Source organism: Dipodomys spectabilis, unplaced genomic scaffold, assembly GCF_019054845.1.
Source record: "Dipodomys spectabilis isolate Male_0828 unplaced genomic scaffold, ASM1905484v1 ptg000002l, whole genome shotgun sequence".
NCBI lineage: Eukaryota > Metazoa > Chordata > Mammalia > Rodentia > Heteromyidae > Dipodomys > Dipodomys spectabilis.
This window is the reverse complement of record NW_024870679.1, coordinates 27,290,278-27,308,221: the sequence shown is the minus strand read 5'-3', so window position 1 is coordinate 27,308,221 and position 17,944 is coordinate 27,290,278. Positions and strand designations below refer to the sequence as shown.

At 37.8% G+C, this 17,944-nt stretch overlaps 1 protein-coding gene across 2 annotated transcripts in view; it reads left to right on the top strand.

Moving 5' to 3' along the window:
* Dnajb4 (DnaJ heat shock protein family (Hsp40) member B4) overlaps positions 1-6,751 on the top strand; it is a 38,156-nt gene extending 31,405 nt beyond the window's left edge. For both annotated transcript variants that reach the window (XM_042676591.1, XM_042676581.1), the window contains 2 exons: positions 3,303-3,874; positions 5,477-6,751. In XM_042676591.1, the coding sequence (XP_042532525.1) occupies positions 3,303-3,874; positions 5,477-5,710 (806 nt within the window). In that variant the 3' untranslated portion in view covers positions 5,711-6,751. The remainder of the gene's footprint in view (positions 1-3,302; positions 3,875-5,476) is intronic.
* Positions 6,752-17,944: the final 11,193 nt, after the last annotated feature.

Below are 17,944 nucleotides of genomic sequence, written 5' to 3'. Positions count from 1 at the left end.
TTGAAAGTTTTTATCCTGTTTATATTTGTTGTTCTTTTTGTTGTTGTTGGTGGTGGTCATGGGGCTGGAACTCTGGGCCTGGTCACTGTCTCTGAGCTCTTTACCACTTTGAGCCACAGCACCACAATTTTCTGTTGGCTAATTGGAGATAAGAGTCTCAGTGACTTTCCTGCTCTGGCTGGCTTTGAACTGTGATCCTTAGATATCAGTCTCCTGAATAGCTAGGATGGGGGTGAGCCACCAAGTGCCCAGCTGTCATTCATTTTTATAAGGAATTTACCTAATTCCCATGGGAGTATATATCATTCAGTATCTGTATTTTGACAAGTTTCAGATTTTTAGGTCTCGTTCTCTTTAGATATTAATAGAAAAAATAAAAATTTAGACATAATTTGATGTCGTTAGATGTTATATAATACATACGTACTTTTAATGGAAGAAGCTAAATATATAGTAAGAAATATGCAAAACTAAGTATTAAAAACATACAAAGTACATTTTAATTTTAAACTTATTGTGTATGTATAAAGGGTTGATTTTGTTCTGTTTTTTTTTTATGGATACATGACACTTTTTTTTTAGTTTAGATTTAAGACTTTAAGAATTCTGTTTATTCAATAAACATGATTGCTCATTAGCCTTTTCAGCTGTAAATTCATGAGCAATGCAAAAATGCATGCATTGTTGGGCGCCAGTGGCTCTGAGGCCTTAATCCTAGCTACTCAGGAGGCTGAGATCTGAGGATTGAGGTTCAAAGCCAGCCTGAGCAGGAAAGTCCATGTGGCTCTTCCCCTTCCCCCCCCCCCCCATGAGGCTCTTATCTCCATTTAACCACCAGAAAACCAGAAGTGGAGCTGTGGCTCAAGTGATAGATCACTTGCCTTGAACTAAAGAGCTGAGAGACAGCACCCAGGCCGAGTTCAAGCCCTATGCCTCACAAAAAATAAAATAAGTATTTATTGCCCCTTAAATTACTTAGTTTAGGTATATATGAATCTTCTAGTTTAAACTCTTTATTTATTTTTTGTCGGTTGTGGGGCTTGAACTCTGGGTCTGGGCGCTGTCCCTCAGCTCTTCAGCTCAAGGCAAGCACTCTACCACTTGAGCTACAGCGCCACTTCTGGTTTTCTGGTGGTTTATTGGAGATAAAAGTCTCACAGTCTCTCCTGCCCAGGCTGGCTTTGAACCGCGATCCTCAGATCTCAGCCTCCTGAGTAGCTAGGATTACAGGCGTGAGCCACCAGCACCCGGCTTAGTTTAAACTCTTTAAAATGTTCAGATGTTTTTTTTTTTTTTATTGTGAAAATACTGTACAGAGGGGTTACAATTACAAGGTCAAGATAATGAGTACATTTTTTATCAAGCTTTGTTGCCTCCTCCTTTGTTTCCCCTTCCCATCCCTTCCCATCCTCCCCCCCTCCCACCCAATCCTCCCCGCCCCCTCCCACCTAAAATGTTCCGTTTTATAATTAGAGGCTTTCTTCCTGTTTCCTTGAAAAGGAATTCACATAAGGCTCAAAGAAATTTTGTTAATTGTATGATAAAAATGAAATCAGTTTCAACAGTGATCACAAAAACATCGTTAACGTTTTTGCCTACATTGGCCTCAAACCAGATTCTCCTTATTCTTTACCTCCAGAGTAGCTGGGATTATAGATGTGAGCTATCAGACCTAGCTCTGATGCATTGTATACTTAGAAAGATTTACATCTAAATTGAGAATAGCTGTTTTAGTGTCTAATTTTTTCCTTTTCTGACATAGTTTTAGTTTAATTCTTAAACAGTAAAAGATGGCCTGAATATTTATGTAGTATGAATATGGCTTATTGATTATAATGGTACTAGAAGCCGGGCGCCGGAGGCTCACGCCTGTAATTTAGCTACTAAGGGGGCTGAGGATCGTGGCTCGAAGCCACGAAGCCAGCGCGGGCAAAAGTCGGTGAAACTCTTACCTCCAATAAACCGCCAGAAAACCGGAAGTGGTGCTGTAGCTCAAGTGGTAGAGCCTAGCCTTGAGCTGAATTGCTGCTGAGGGACAGCGCCTCAGGCCCAGAGTTCAGGACCCACGACAAAAAATAATAATAATGGTACTCGAAAGATTTAGATTACATGTAATAGAAGGGATGAACTTGTTTACAGCACACTGTTTATATTTATGTGTTTATTCCAGTGAAACCCCTCATACTAATAATGTATAATAATTTTAAAATATTAAATTTAAAAATTAGATTCTGTATTTTACATTGATTACTGAAGTTTTTCTTTTTAATCGGTCGTGGGCCTGGGCACTGTCCCTCAGCAGTTCAGCTCAAGGCTAGTGGTGTTCTACCACTTGAGCCACAGCACTACTTCCAGCTTTTTCTGCTTATGTGGTGCTGAGGAATCAAACCTAGGGCCTCATGCATGCAAGGCAAGCGCTCTACCACTGAGCCACATTCCCAGCCCCACATTATTGAAGTTTTTCAACTGACATCTTCCTCTTTTTTTTTTTTTTGCCAGTGTTGAGGATTGAATTCAGAGCCGGAACAGCATCACTTCACTTTCTCACTCAAAGCTGGCATTATACCACTTAAGCCACAGCTTCACTTTTGGTTTTTTGATGGTTAATTGGAGATAAGAATCTTAGGGATTTTTTTTCATGGCTGGGCTGGCTGACTTTGAACCTTGATCCTTAGATATCAGCCTGCTGAATAGCTGGGATTATAGGCATGGGCTACTGATGCTTGACTTAAAGTGACATCTTTTAAAAACTTTATATATTTCAGTATGCCAATCAGTATATAAGGGCTTCTCAATTTTATTTTCTTTAATTACTATAAACCAAAGATTTAGAAATAAATGATTAATGCTAAGGATTAGGAGGAACTTTTTTTTGTTTTTGCTCTGTGTGTGTGTGTGTGTGTGTGTGTGTGTGTGTGTGTGCGCGCGCGCGTGTGTGCGCGCGCGCGCGCGCGCACTTACCCACCCACCCTGGGACTTGAACTCAGGGCCTAGATGATGTCCCTGAGCTTTTTTGCTTGAGCCACAGCTCCACTTTCTTTTGGTGGTTAATTGGAGTATTACAGGCCTGAGCCACTGGCAAATGGCTGGAGGAAAAACTTGAAAGCTAACATTTAATCTAACAGTAGATTGTGTGAACCTATATAACTCTTTTGGATTTAGTTACAATGACCTTTCTTTATTATTAGTAAATTGCAATCTAACTTGGCCAAAGTTAATTAGTAAAGTTTATCCTTGTTGGTAGCTTGTCAAGTCTTGCAACCTTCTTTTCTTTTTCTAATAATGATTATATCTTCACTTAGGGTTAAAAGGCGGAGCAGGAGGTGCTGATGGACAAGGAGGTACCTTTCGGTATACCTTCCATGGAGATCCTCATGCCACCTTTGCAGCATTTTTTGGAGGTTCCAACCCATTTGAAATTTTCTTTGGAAGACGAATGGCTGGTGGTGGTAGAGATAATGAAGAGATGGAAATAGATGGAGACCCTTTTGGTGCCTTTGGATTCAGCATGAATGGATATCCAAGAGACAGGAATTCTGTGGGGCCATCCCGTATCAAACAAGATCCTCCAGTTATTCATGAACTTAGAGTGTCACTTGAAGAAATATACAGTGGTTGTACCAAACGGATGAAGATTTCTCGAAAAAGATTAAATCCTGATGGGAGGAGTTACAGATCTGAGGACAAAATTCTCACCATTGAGATTAAAAAAGGGTGGAAAGAAGGCACCAAAATTACTTTTCCTAGGGAAGGAGATGAAACACCAAATAATATTCCAGCAGACATTGTTTTTGTTATCAAAGACAAAGATCACCCCAAATTTAAAAGAGATGGATCAAATATAATTTATACTGCCAAAATTAGTTTACGGGAGGTAAGTTAGCAAGAACTAGGAGTCTTGAGAGCAAACAGATTTATGCAGCTGATTAATCTTAGGGAGTTATCTGAATAAGAACCTAAGAGCCACATTATTTTAATCTTAATATCAACTCTCTGAGGAAGTACTATTTCTTTCATGGTTGCCACTTTATACACTCTAGGTTTACTTCTTTTTATTAACCATTTACATGTTAATGTTAAATAGAGTGAACTGTATTTCTTAAATTCAGTTGTAACTCATGAAATGTGACCATATCAGTACCTCACTTAAAATTCTTAGTTTTACAGTATTTATAAAATTCAATTTATAGAAATTAAATATCTTTAGTGACAGTAAAAGTTCTATCTAGCCACTTTTGTAAAGTAAAAAGTTACATTTAGGGGGCTGGGAAGGTGGCTCAGTGGTAGAGCACTTGCCTTGCATGCCTGAGGCCCTGGGTTCGATTCCTCAGCACCACATAAGCAAAAAGAAAAAAGCCGGAAGTGGCACTGTGGCTCAAGTGGTAGAGCGCTAGCCTTGAGCTGAAGAGCTGAGGGACAGCGCCCAGGCCCAGAGTTCAGGCCCATGACCGGACCCAAAAAAAAATTAAAAAAAAAAAAAAGTTACATTTAAAATGAAATAGAGAAAAAAATAAAATGGAAAAATTTGATTTCTACTTAAAAAAATATCTTCTTCCCTGAACTTGTGCTAGTATCATCTTAGATAATTCTGTGTCTTTGTCTGAGCTCTTTGCAGCACTATTATTCTTTTTTTTGGGTCCAGTCGTGGGGCCTGAACTCTGGGCTTGGGCGCTGTCCCTCAGCTCTTCAGCTCAAGGCTAGTGCTCTACCACTTGAGCCACAGTGCCACTTCCGGCTTTTTTCTATTTGCTTATGTGGTGCTGAGGAATAGAACCCAGGGCCTCAAGCATGCAAGACAAGAGCTCTACCACTGAGCCACCTTCCCAGCCCCAGCACTATTATTCTTTAACTTGCCCTAATACCTGCTACTAGTCCAATGCTTAACTAAAGCATTCTCTTTTCCCAGAAGGTAAAAGGAAAATACAGGTATCTTTTCTTTCACAACAGATCTCTGTCATACCTCTGTCCCCACACTGTACTGTACTGTATTATAATTGAGTTTGTGTATGTTTCTGCAAGTTCCTTATGCATTTCTTGTTTTGAGTTCTTGGTACATGGTCTCTGTGTAGTTCATCAAGAATTGTGTGGCATTTAGTAAACATTTGTTGACTAAAACAAATGTATTTTATAGTTTTCCGGATAAGTAGTAGTGCTCTTATTGTGAGGTTTCCAATTCTAAATTTCTCTTACAGCAATTCCTAGATCTTGAGTATTGTAGTAGCACCTTAAACTACCCATTTCATTCCAAGACATTGTGGAAGCTCTCCCATTACTTCTCTTTTTCTTTCTTTTTTTCTTGTCTTTTGTGGTATCTCCTGTTTCTCCTGAGGGGACTTTTCTAAAAGGGAAAAATAACTTTTGTAAGTTATTGTTGGTTAATATTTAACCTTAATAGTATTATCCTTTACCACCTTGTAGTATTTTTACTTAGATTTTTAAACTTTGGAATTTGACTTTTTTATTTGATTCATTTTAGGCATTGTGTGGTTGCTCAATTAATGTGCCAACAATGGATGGAAGAAACATACCTATGTCAATAAGTGATATTGTGAAACCTGGAATGAGGAGAAGAATTATTGGATATGGGCTGCCATTTCCAAAAAATCCTGACCAACGTGGTGATCTTTTAATAGACTTTGATGTGTGCTTCCCAGATACTATATCTTCTTCATCCAAAGAAATTCTTAGGAAACATCTTCCTGCCTCATAGAGTGAAGAACTTTGTTATCCATATTTTGATAAGACACTGAAAATATAAAAAGACTGGCAGTTTACTGATACAGATGTGAATTCTGTATAAAGATGTGTAAATTCTTTTGAGAGTTGATAAATTGCATGAATAAAGACGGGTCAAATATATAGGCAAAAGGGATTTTTACAGTTAGAGTGAAAACAATTCACTATATTTTCTTTTTCCCTAAATCAGAAATTTTTAGTATTTTGGTTATATGTAAAAGTTGGTTTTGTGGAGTTGGTAGATATATTTCTAGTAAAGTACTATTTTACCCAAATACTTTATTTCTTATTTCATTAGATGATCATAATCATAGCTTCCCATAATGGATATTAAAATTCTTCACTAAAGTATACATGTATAAATAATAAAGGCCCAAGTAAATTTGGAAATGTAGTTATTAGACTGAAATCATCTTGTGAAATGCTGTTATCTGGCTGGTACTGATAAAAGAATATAGTGATACATATGTTTCACCATTTTGATTTTTAAAGTATGCTGTAACATTTCTTAATAACATAGCTGTAATTTTCTTAAAGGTAGACCTTTTCTTCATAAAAATAAATATGGCAAATTATCTCCTGTGGAAATCCCAATAGCCTGAATTACTGATATTTTAGAAATAGACTTTTTAAAATGCCATATGTAATTTTATGCAAGTTGATTATATATATCTTGGACTTAATAAATTATAGGCTCATTTTATTGTCCACTAGTTTAAAGTAAATTGTTTAATAATAAATGTGGTTTTAGAAAAGTACTATATTTGGAATTAATTTCCAATTACACATTCTTCTGTAAGTTACTCATAATATGCATATGTATCTTATAGAATTTCCCTAAAATGAATGAACCACCGCTGTAGTGTTAAACCAAAATATAGGGGAAAACACTAACTGCTGCTTATGGATAATATTGCTACTACTTGTTGTGCATATAAATACTTTACTTTTTCATATGTATAGATCGCATTTCTTAGGTGTTTTAATTTTTTAAATATATTTACACTTAAAAATGGTTTTGTCTTCTATTTTATAACTATTAGAAATGATGTTTTGAAACAGTTTTTGGTTAAAAAACCATTTCCAGAATAATTCCCCCCCTCCACCCCCATCTTACTCTCACATACACCATATATATATTGGGTATACAGAGTATAGGGTATACTGGTTTACTGGATCCTACAACATTTTCAGTAGAATATGAAATCTTAGAAACTCAACACTTTATAGATAACATACATTTATAGGCATATAATTATATTATATTGGCATATAATCCATTTATAGAGTTTCATCTTCCTTTGGGCTCTGTCTCTGAGCTTTTGTGTTCAATGCTAGTGCTCTACCACTTGAACCACAGCTCCACTTTTGGCTTTTTGGTGGTTAATTGGAAATAAGAGTATCAGATTTTGGACTGTGATTTCAGATCTCAGCCTCCTGAGTAGCTAGGATTACAGGGGTGAGTCACTGGCACCCAACACTTTACCTTTTTGGGGGCGGGGAGGGTCTAGTCCTAGGGGCCTGAACTCTGGGCCTAGACGCTGTCCCTCAGTTCTTCAGCTCAAGGCTAGCGCTCTACCACTTGAGCCACAGCGCCACTTCCAGCTTTTTTTCTTTATGCATATGTGGTGCTGAGGAATCGAACCCAAGGCCTCAGGCATGCAAGGCAAGCACTCTACCACTGAGCCACCTTCCCAGCCCCAAGCACTTTACCATTTTTAACTATACAATTCAGTAGCATTAAGGTATACACAGAATTATGCAATCACCTCCATTGCCTAATTCCAGAGTATTTTTATCACTCCAAATAGACCTTTGTCTGTTAGCAATCACTCCCTACTCATTCCTTCTTCTAGTATCCGAAAAATTAATCTACTGTTTATAGAAAGCATTTGTTCACACTTGCTATTTCCCATGAAAGGAATAAAACAACATGTGGTTGTGTGTCACAAGGGAATGAACTCAGGGCCTTGGGCTTGCTAGGCAGATGTTCTATGACTTGTGCTCTTTCTGCTGATTTTTTTTTTATTCATTTATTCATTTTTTAATAAGTTTTTTATTGTGAAAATACTGTACAGAGGGGTTACAGTTACATGAGCAAGGTAATGAGTACGTTTCTTATCAAGCATTGTTGCTCCTCTGTGTTTCCCTACCATCCCTTCCCTCCCACCTCCACAAATACACCCCCCTCCGCCCCTTCCCCCCTTCTGTTCCGCCCCATTCTCCACCTCCCCTCCCCCAGCAATTGTAAAGTTCGTTTTTCAACATAGTGTCTTCTACATCTCATTGTTGCAATGGGTCAACCTGTATCCCTACTTAAACATTTTGTTTTTTCCCTTGCCCTCCTCAAATTATACCAACATCAAATACAGTGAAAACAGGAGTTATACCGTGGGGGAGGGACATACAAAGCAATAAAAAAATCACATGGTACCTGATAAATACGTTAGAAACAATAGCAAGAAAGAAAAGAAAAAAAAAAAAAACACTTGTGCCCCTATCTTGGAGTTCACTTCACTTGACTTCATCTTATCTGATCATAAGTATATAGCTTTTGTGCTGATTTGTTTTCATTCTGCTTTTAAGATTGGGTCTTATCTTAGGGTTCATTTTGCCTAACATCAACTTATCTGACCGTTTCTGCTTGTCTCAGACATATACTAGTTATTGCAAATAAGGGAAACCATGAGACCTATGTTTCTTTGGGCCTGGCTTACTTCACTTAATATTTTTTCCAAGTTTTTCCATTTCCTAACAAATGGGGTAATGTCATTCTTTCTGATGGAGGCATAGAATTCCATTGTGTATGTATACCACATTTTCTTGATCCACTCATCTGCCGAAGGGATGGTAAGAGAAAACAAAGGAGAAGGCAACAATGCTTGATAAGAAATGTACTCATTGGGCTGGGAAGGTGGCTCAGTGGTAGAGCGCTTGCCTTGCATGCTCAAGGCCCTGGGTTCGATTCCTCAGCACCACATAAGCAAAAAAGAAAAAAAAAAGCCGGAAGTGGCGCTGTGGCTTAAGTGGTGGAGCGCTAGCCTTGAGCTGAAGAGCTGAGGGACAGCGCCCAGGCCCAGAGTTCAGGCCCCACGACCGGACTCCCAAAAAAAAAAAAAAAAAAAAAAAAAGAAATGTACTCATTACCTTGTTCATGTACGGTATTTTCACAAAAATAAAGAGGAAAACAAAAAGATTGGGTCTTACTAACTTTGCCCAGGCTCTACTGGAATTAGAAATCCTTGTGTTCGGAGCAGCTGGGGTTTCAGGTGTGTACCAACATGTGGCTTGCTTTTTCGTTTTGATTACCTTCTTACACTTAGCATGTTTTTCAAAGTCCACTCAAGTTGCATTGACTATCAGTAGTACTTCATTACTTTTTATGACTTGATTGAATATGCCCTATCTGCTCACTGGTTTTTTTTTTTTCTTTTGACATTTGGGTTATTTCCACTTACTAGTTCTTTTAAGTCACACTACTATGAAAATCTATTTAACGCAGTGAGACCAAAGGAGGAGAGGAACACAAAGTGCAATGCCTATGTGTATCTGATAATACAATTATTAAAATGAAAAAATTGTGTAAGTTCTGGAGTAGATATAACTTTTCAATTTGCATGGGCATATATCTAACAATGGAATTGCTAGAAGTAATCATATACATCAGTAGCAAATGGGAAATGAGAAAATGCCAGAGAATTGAGCTAATCCTTGTATTTAAATCATAAAAATTGTTTCTTTATAACTGTGTATACTAAATAACACAGTGCACTAGGATTTTCCTCCAGCACCATAGGGGAAAAGAGAGAAATATGAACATCATGATAATTTCCTCACAAGTTTGAAGAGCTAGAGCTGAAAAACATCAGAGTGGTAGGTGTAGTTTCTATTTTAAACCCACAATTACTTATTGCAATTTTCTTGATTGAATATTTTCTCCTGGCTAAAATGGAGGGTTTGTAGATTAGATATATGGATAATCTTGGGTTAAATGTGTTTTAAGTAGAGAATTTCTAGTTAAATGATAAATTTAGCAGTCGCTGGTGGCTCAAGCCTGTAATCCTAGCTACTCAGGAGGCTGAGACCTGAGGATCGCAGTTCAAAACCAGCCCAGCAGGAAAGCCTGTGAGACTGTTATTCCAATTAACCACCAGAAAACTGAAAGTGACACAGTGGCTCAAGTGGTAGAGTGCTAGCCTTAGGCTGAAGAGTTCAGGGACAGTGCCCAGGCCCAGAGTTCAAGCCCCACGACTGACAAAAAAAGATAAATTTATATAACTATACAAAAAATGAATACAAATCTCCTAGAGAAAACTGATAATGGCCTTTGCACATACCTAGTGCATTAATAGAGAAAAGTTTTTTAATTTATTTGAATTATAAATGTACTTTCAGTTTTTAAAAGTTCTTTAACCAGTTCTTATATAGCTTGAATAGTTTTGGAGTAATACAGATAAACAAAAGTACTATAAGTAAACTCATTGATGAAGATGTTTACCTATTTTCTCTGTGAGAAAAACCACAAGTTCCCAATGACGTACATCACTGAAATACAGAAAACAGTCCAAAAATTCATATGGAACAACAAAAGACCTAGAATAGCCAAAACAATTCTAGGGGATAAAGACAATATGGGAGGGCTATCCATGCCGAACTTCAAACTCTTCTACGGAGCTATAACAACAAAGACAGCATGGTACTGGCACAAAAACAGACCCGAAGACCAATGGAACAGAATAGAAGATCCAGAAATAAATCCACAGGCCTACAGCCAGCTGATATTTGACAAAGGAGCCAAAGACATACAATGGAAGAAACACAGCCTCTTCAACCACTGGTGCTGGGAAAACTGGGCAGCCACATGCAGAAAACTAAAAGTGGACCCCAGCCTATCACCATGCACCAACATCAACTCAAAATGGATTAAAGACCTTAACATTAAACCTGAATCTCTGAAACTACTGCAGGACAGAATAGGAGAGACACTTGAACTAATAGGCATAGGAAGGAATTTCCTGAACAGAGTCCCAGGGTCACAACAAATTGGAGAGAGACTCAACAAATGGGACTACCTTAAAATAAAAAGCTTCTGCACAGCTAAATCTATCGCAACCAAGCTAGAAAGACAACCAACTAATTGGGAAAAAATATTTACCAGCAATATATCAGACAAGGGGTTAACATCATGTATATACAGGGAACTCAAGAAACTAATCCCTCCCAAACCTAACAAACCAATTACTAAATGGGCAAGGGAATTAAAGAGGGACTTCTCAAATGAAGAAATAAAAATGGCAAAGAAACACATGAGGAAATGTTCATCATCCCTGGTGGTGAAGGAAATGCAAATAAAGACAACCCTGAGATACCACCTTACTCCAGTCAGAATGTCCCACATCCACAAATCAGCCAACGACAAATGCTGGAGGGGATGTGGAGAAAGAGGAACCCTATTACACTGCTGGTGGGAATGTACACTTATACAACCACTTTGGAAAGCAGTCTGGAGGGTCCTTAGAAAGCTAAAGATTGACCTCCTTTACGACCCAGTCATACCACTTCTAGGCATCTACCCTGAACATCAGGAACCAGTATACAAGGACATGTGCACCTCCATGTTTATTGCAGCACTGTTCACAATAGCTAGGATATGGAAACAACCCAGATGCCCCACCACAGATGAATGGATCCAAAAATTGTGGTATCTATACACAATGGAATATTATGCAGCCATTAGAAATGACAAAATAATGGCATTTGCAGGGAAATGGATGGAGCTAGAAGGAATCATGTTGAGCCAGGTAAGCCAAGAGCAAAGAGACAAACAGTACATGGTCTCCCTGATAAGTCGATGCTAAATCCAAAATGTTAGGTGATACGACAAAACTAACAGGACTTAAGAAACAAAGAACTTCCACTCATCTGGCTGAACCACTACTAAATATCCCCATGCTGCTGATCACATGTATGGTGTATATGTGTACACCGTTATACGTTATAGACTTTGATAGGAAAGTTAGAATGAACTTGTGACTTTAAATGAGCATCATTATTCCACAATACTGTGAAATTCGGGAAATTATGTAATCACTTAATCCCAATTAAAAAACAAAGAAAGAAACTCGGGGAAGGTAGGGAGGGAAGGGATGGTAGGGGGAAAACAATGGAGGGGGTAACAATGCTCAATAGGAAGTGTACTCATTACCTTACTCATGTAACTGTAACCCTCTGTATAGTATCTTTACAATAAAAAATAAAAAAAAATATTTAAAAAAACCCACAAGTTGCTTATGTTAAAAAGGGTTACTATAGATTGTGTTTATTGATGGAAGGGAATCCTTTGGATTGGCCAGTTCATTAGTTTTAAAAAATGTCTTTTTAATTAGATTATGTCTAAATAAGGCATGTAATCTACCTACACTTGTATCTGGCTTCTGAAAACATCTGAGCTTTTGACCTCGACTTCAGCTCATCACCCCTACCTATTTATAAACCTCTGTTGGAAGAAAGGAATTGAAAATGTTCCTGCTCATTTTTAAGAAACTGACATTTGAATAGTTATGATGGATGAAATGATGTTAATATATGTGATTGGACCCAGTAATAGCCTTGATGTGACTAATTTTGCATTCCAAGGACTATCTCATAGTTGAAGTTGAATAAACCTCATTTAATCTAAAAAAATTTCACTCAATAATGTTTAATGTAGTATACTGCCTATATTTCTGCCTTCATGTATATGTAATATATAGTATATATATATAAAACTATATATGTATAATTTCCCTTAGAAATTAGAAAAATGTGAGTAAATAAGTTTTATACATTAAGTGTTTCATCCTTTTAAATGTTTTTTTCCTATGATATTTTATGCTCATAAAACGCATAAAGCTTTTGGAAAGTATTTTTAGGAATTCTGAAAGTTAAATAAAATTAGAGGCTCAGTTGTCTGTGAAGTACAAATGCATAAAGGAATTCTGAGAGTTCTTGTCTCAGTGACATTTTCCCCAGTATGTAATTCATGTCCCATGTTGCTAAATTTTGACTGAGTCACATTCTTTTTAAGTTTGTTTGCCTGCTTTTTATAGTCTATTTAATTTAGTATGTTTTTTTGAAATATTATCATTTATAAAGATATATATATATATATATGTATATATATAAAACTTACAACTTTTTTTTTTTTTTTTGGGTCCGGTCATGGGGCCTGAACTCTGGGCCTGGGTACTGTCCCTCAGCTCTTCAGCTCAAGGCTAGCACTCTACCACTTGAGCCACAGCGCCACTTCCAGCTTTTTTCTTATGTGGTGCTGAGGAATCGAACCTAGGGCCTCGAGCATGCACGGCAAGTGCTCTACCACTGAGCCACCTTCCCAGCCCCAAAACTTACAACTTTTGAAACAGTTTCAAAGATAGTTTATTTCTTAGAAAGGAAACTAATATCAATAATAATCCATAATTAGGATTTATCTTTCATTAACAAAAATATTTTGCATAAATAATAATTAGTTTAATTATAATAATTGTTCAAAATTAATTTTGAAAGTTAAAGATACCTAAATTATGTGAAATTGTATTTGCAAAAGAGAGAGAAAGGAGATGAGAGAAGAAAAAATGCTTTTAGATTTTGTTGAGAAGTTTGTTCTAAGTAGCAACTTACAGAAGCTTTATATTCATTCACAAATACGGGATCTGTTCTAAATTAAAAATTTGTTGGTTAACCTCTATGGCTGCTAGGATTTTGGTTTGTATGAATGTAGATCTCAAGTCATTCCTGAAATAATTTTTAAAAGAGGAAACTGGGGGTTGAATAAAGAAAACGATAGTCACATAAATAGTAGGAAGAAAAAAAAAATTGGAAGCAGACTTAAACGTAAGAAATAAAGCCAGAGATAAAGAATGGTTTTACTATTTGTGTTAAGGAGATGAATACAAGGAGCCAGGTGCTGGTGGCTCATGCCTGTAATCCTAGCTACTCAGAAGGCCGGGATCTGAGAATCGCATTTCAAGCCAGCCAGGGAAGGAAAGTCTGTGAGACTCTTATTCCCAGTTAAATCACAGAAAATGCTGGAAGTGGTGCTGTGGCCCAAGTGGTGAGCACTAGCTTTGAGCACAAAGAGACTCAGGAACAGTGCCCAGGCCCTTATTTCAAGCCCCACAGCTGACAAAAAAAAAGGGGGGAGGATGCAGGGAGAACTGATGAAGATCCATTGTTCTGACTTGCTGAATTGAAATCTTTTTTTTTTTTTTTGGGGTCCAGACATGGGGCCTGAATTCTGGGCCTGGGCGCTGACCCTCAGCTCTTCAGCTCAAGGCTAGCCCTCTACCCCTTGAGCCACAGCGCCACTTCCAGCTTTTTTCTTTTTGCTTATGTAGTACTGAGGAATCGAACCCAGGGCCTCAGGCATGCAAGGCAAGGGCTCTACCACTGAGCCACCTTCCCAGCCCCTGAATTGAAACTCTTTTGAACAACTACTTAAAAGATTTTAAAAATGAAATGCAAAATGTCTGGATAAGAGGTACTTTAATGGTATGAAGTTATGGAGGCCCAGTATTGAAAAAGCTTGAAAATATTTACTGAATAAATTTTTCTGCAGAAGTAAAAGTTTATTTTGATATTTTTAAAAAATCCTAAGTATGCACATGTCTCTGAGGTGAGGCTCTGGAAATGAAGGAGTTCAAGCTCTGGGATTAACTGAGACTCAAAATCTGAAAAATAATTAAGTATTTGGAATGAAGGTAGGCTTTTGAAAAGTTTTTAAAAAATATATACCTGTTATTTTGAGATGTTTCTTTTGAATAAAGAACGGTAAACCATAAGTATTCATTGACTTATTAGAGTTCTACCTAAAGCATTTTTCCCAGAATAACTTTAATTCCTGACCATTTTCCTACCACAGCACTATTAGAAACATAACTCTCAGATAAGAAAATCATATTTTACTGTGACTTTTAAAATTATACTTTCTAACTTAGGAAGGCAACCTTGAAAATTTGCATAGCCAAATTCAGAACAATAAGTATGTAACAGGAATAGTTAACATATTTAGTGCTTTTTATCTCCTGGAATATCTGGTATATAAATTTTGGAGAAAATTATTTAGAAGTTAAAATTGGAAACCAGGCTAATAAGGAAGCCTTAATATTATTTAAAAAGTACTTGCAGCTTATACAAGCTTACTTTCATGAAATTTGAAGAAAATTTTAATATCTCTCTTGTCATACAAAACCAAAAATTTATTTAATATAAACTGTTGTTTATAACCTACAAGATTTACATAATACAAACTATTCTTGTACCAAGGTCAAGCCACAATACTGTAATATGTAATATATTGACCGTTTCAGAATGGGATTCAGATATTTGATGTTTATTTACAGTTAGAATCATCAGGTGTTGGCTATGAGGAATTTATTTTCCTTATTTTTGAATTTTAAACAATCATTAATTATTTTAATAAGATTAAGATCTTAACTTTGTATTCTGAAAATTTAAAACTTTACGAGCTCTTTAATATAAAACAGATTTTTGCCTTTTTTCTTTTTTTTGACAGTCAATGTAGCCCAAAGTGGCCTAAAACTTGCTATATAGACCAATCTAACATGCTTCTGCTTCTGCTTTCCAAGTGCTTACAGACATACATACCCATAGCCAGCTGGGTGCTGGTGGCTCAAGCCTGTAATTGTAGCTACTCAGGAGGCTGAGATCTGAGGATCGTGGTTCAAAGCCAGCCTGGGCAGGAAAGGCTGAGAGACTCTTCAATTAACCACCAGAAAACCGGAAGTGGCCCTGTGGCTCAAGTGGTAGAGCCTTCTCCTCGAACTGAAGGGCTGAGGGACAGTACCCAGGCCCAGAGTTCAAGCCCCATGCTTGGTGCTGCGTGGTAAAGTGCTCAGTCTCTACGAGAGCTCATAACTCAGAAGCTGCTTTCAAAGAGAAAATGGCGTGGCAGTGGGGCAGACTCCTTACTCCAAAATTCCAATGCCGCTCACTCTGTTTCCTATTGAGAGGTTGTCAGAGGCTCCGTATAGTTATGTCTGTCCCAACACTTAAGGTACCTTTGAGTGCAATAGGGTATCAGTTGTCTCACTGAGAAAGTGATTTCCAGGAGAGTTATGAATGGAGGACATGGTGGTGGTTGAGAAACTGCCAGCATTCTTCAGGGCTACAATTTGATTTGGAAGAGAGGTAGAAGAATAGTGGGGAGCCAGTGATAGATAGATATGGACTACCCTGAGGGGTTTTTTGTTTGTTTTTGCTTTTTTTTTTTTTTTTGGTCGGTTGTGGGTCTTGAACTCTGGGCCTGGGCGCTGTCCCTCAGCTCTTCAGCCCAAGGCAGGTGCTCTACCACTGGAGCCACAGAGCCACTTCCGTTTTTCTGGTGGTTTATTGCACATAAGAGTCTCACGGGCTTTCCAGTCCAGGCTGGCTTTGAGCCATGATCCTCAGATCTCATCCTCCTGAGTGGCTAGGATTACAGACCTGAGCCCTTGACACCTGGCGTAAGGCATTTATTTTCTCTTTGTCTCCTCTTCCTTCCTTACTTCCTTCCTTATCCCCCCCTCCCCTCTCTTGTTTGACATTCTGGGTTTAAGGTTAGGGTTTTGTGCTTGCAAGGCAAGTGCTCTACCATTAAGCCATGACTCCACCCCATGATATTTGCATTTTATCTTATAGACCACTCGTTTCTAAAATTTAGTGTACATTCATTATCTCAATAATTTACAAAAGTATGACTGTTAAAATGATTGCAGATGGTCTTAATGTTTCTCTTGTAACTAATATTCATCATTGAAACCAACTTTTTTTTTCTTTCAGGTCCTGGAGCTTGAACACAGGGCTTGGGCACTGTCCCTGAGCTTTATTGTGTTCAAGGCTAGTGCTCTACCACTTGAATCACAGTACCACTTCTGGCTTTTTCTTAGTTTATTAGAGATAAGGGTCTCACAGACTTTTCTGCCAAGCTGGCTTTGAATGGAGATCCTCAGATCTCAGCCTTCTGAGGAGTTAGGATTACAGGTGTGAGCCACCAGTGCCAGGCTGAAACCAACTTTATTAATCCCAATGCTTGGAATAAAAATGTTCTAGTTCACTCTTTTGAATAACTTAAATATATACCATGTTCATACAGCTTGTTTGTGAAGTTTAAGATTACAGTAAAATATGAGAAGTATTATCCAGGGGCTGGGAAGGTGGCTCAGTGGTAGAGTGCTTGTCTTGCATGCATGAGGCCCTGGGTTCAATTCCACAACACCACATAAGCAGAAAAAAAAGCCGGAAGTGGTGCTGTGGCTCAAGTGGTAGAGTGCTAGTCTTGAGCTGAACAGCTGAGGGACAGCGCCCCGGCCCAGAGTTCAGGCCCCAGGACCAGACCCCCCCACCTAAAAAAAAAGTATTATCCAGCACAGGGTGTATACTTGATTCTATTGCTACTACAGGATCTTAGAGAATGTCATTAATTTTCTTATGAACATTTATTATGCAATACTAATTTTTTAAATATTTTACTATGTGCTAGGATACATGCCACTTGATCTATAAATCCTTTATATTGTCCATGCAAAGTAAATATATTTAAATAGGAAATATTAGCCAAGTGCAATTAAAGAATTACTCCAAATCAGTCAATTTCTATATAGCAGCATAGTAACCTGAGGAAGATCTCTCTGCCTCCCTTCCCTTCTTTACTTCTTCCCTTCCTTCCTTCCTTCCTTCCTTCCTTCCTTCCTTCCTTCCTTCCTTCCCTCCCTCCCTTCCTTTTTTCCTTCCACCCTCTCTTTTCTTTTTATTCCCCCCCCTTTCTCCCTACCCTCTCTCTCTGGGGTCTTGCTATGTAGCTATTAGTAGCCCTGACTGGCCTCAAACTTCAGATCCTCTTAGCTTCTTGAATGCCTGTATTACAGTGTGGACTAACACACCTGCAAAAATTCATATTCTTATTTCATATGCTGAGCATCTTCCCTCAACTATAATATTGTGGCTTTTATGGAAAATGACACATCTCTACATTGATGCTATAACATCTTGTTATCACTAATTTCTTTTCCTTTAAAAACACCTAAACTCACCATCTCAATTTGTTTACTTATTTGGCTTTTGAAAAGAAAATAGAAGGATGACCAGTCAAAATTTGGTGTAGAGCCTAGTGTTGTGGTACATGCCTATAATCCTAGTTACTTGAGAGGTTGAGATTAGGAGGATCATGGTT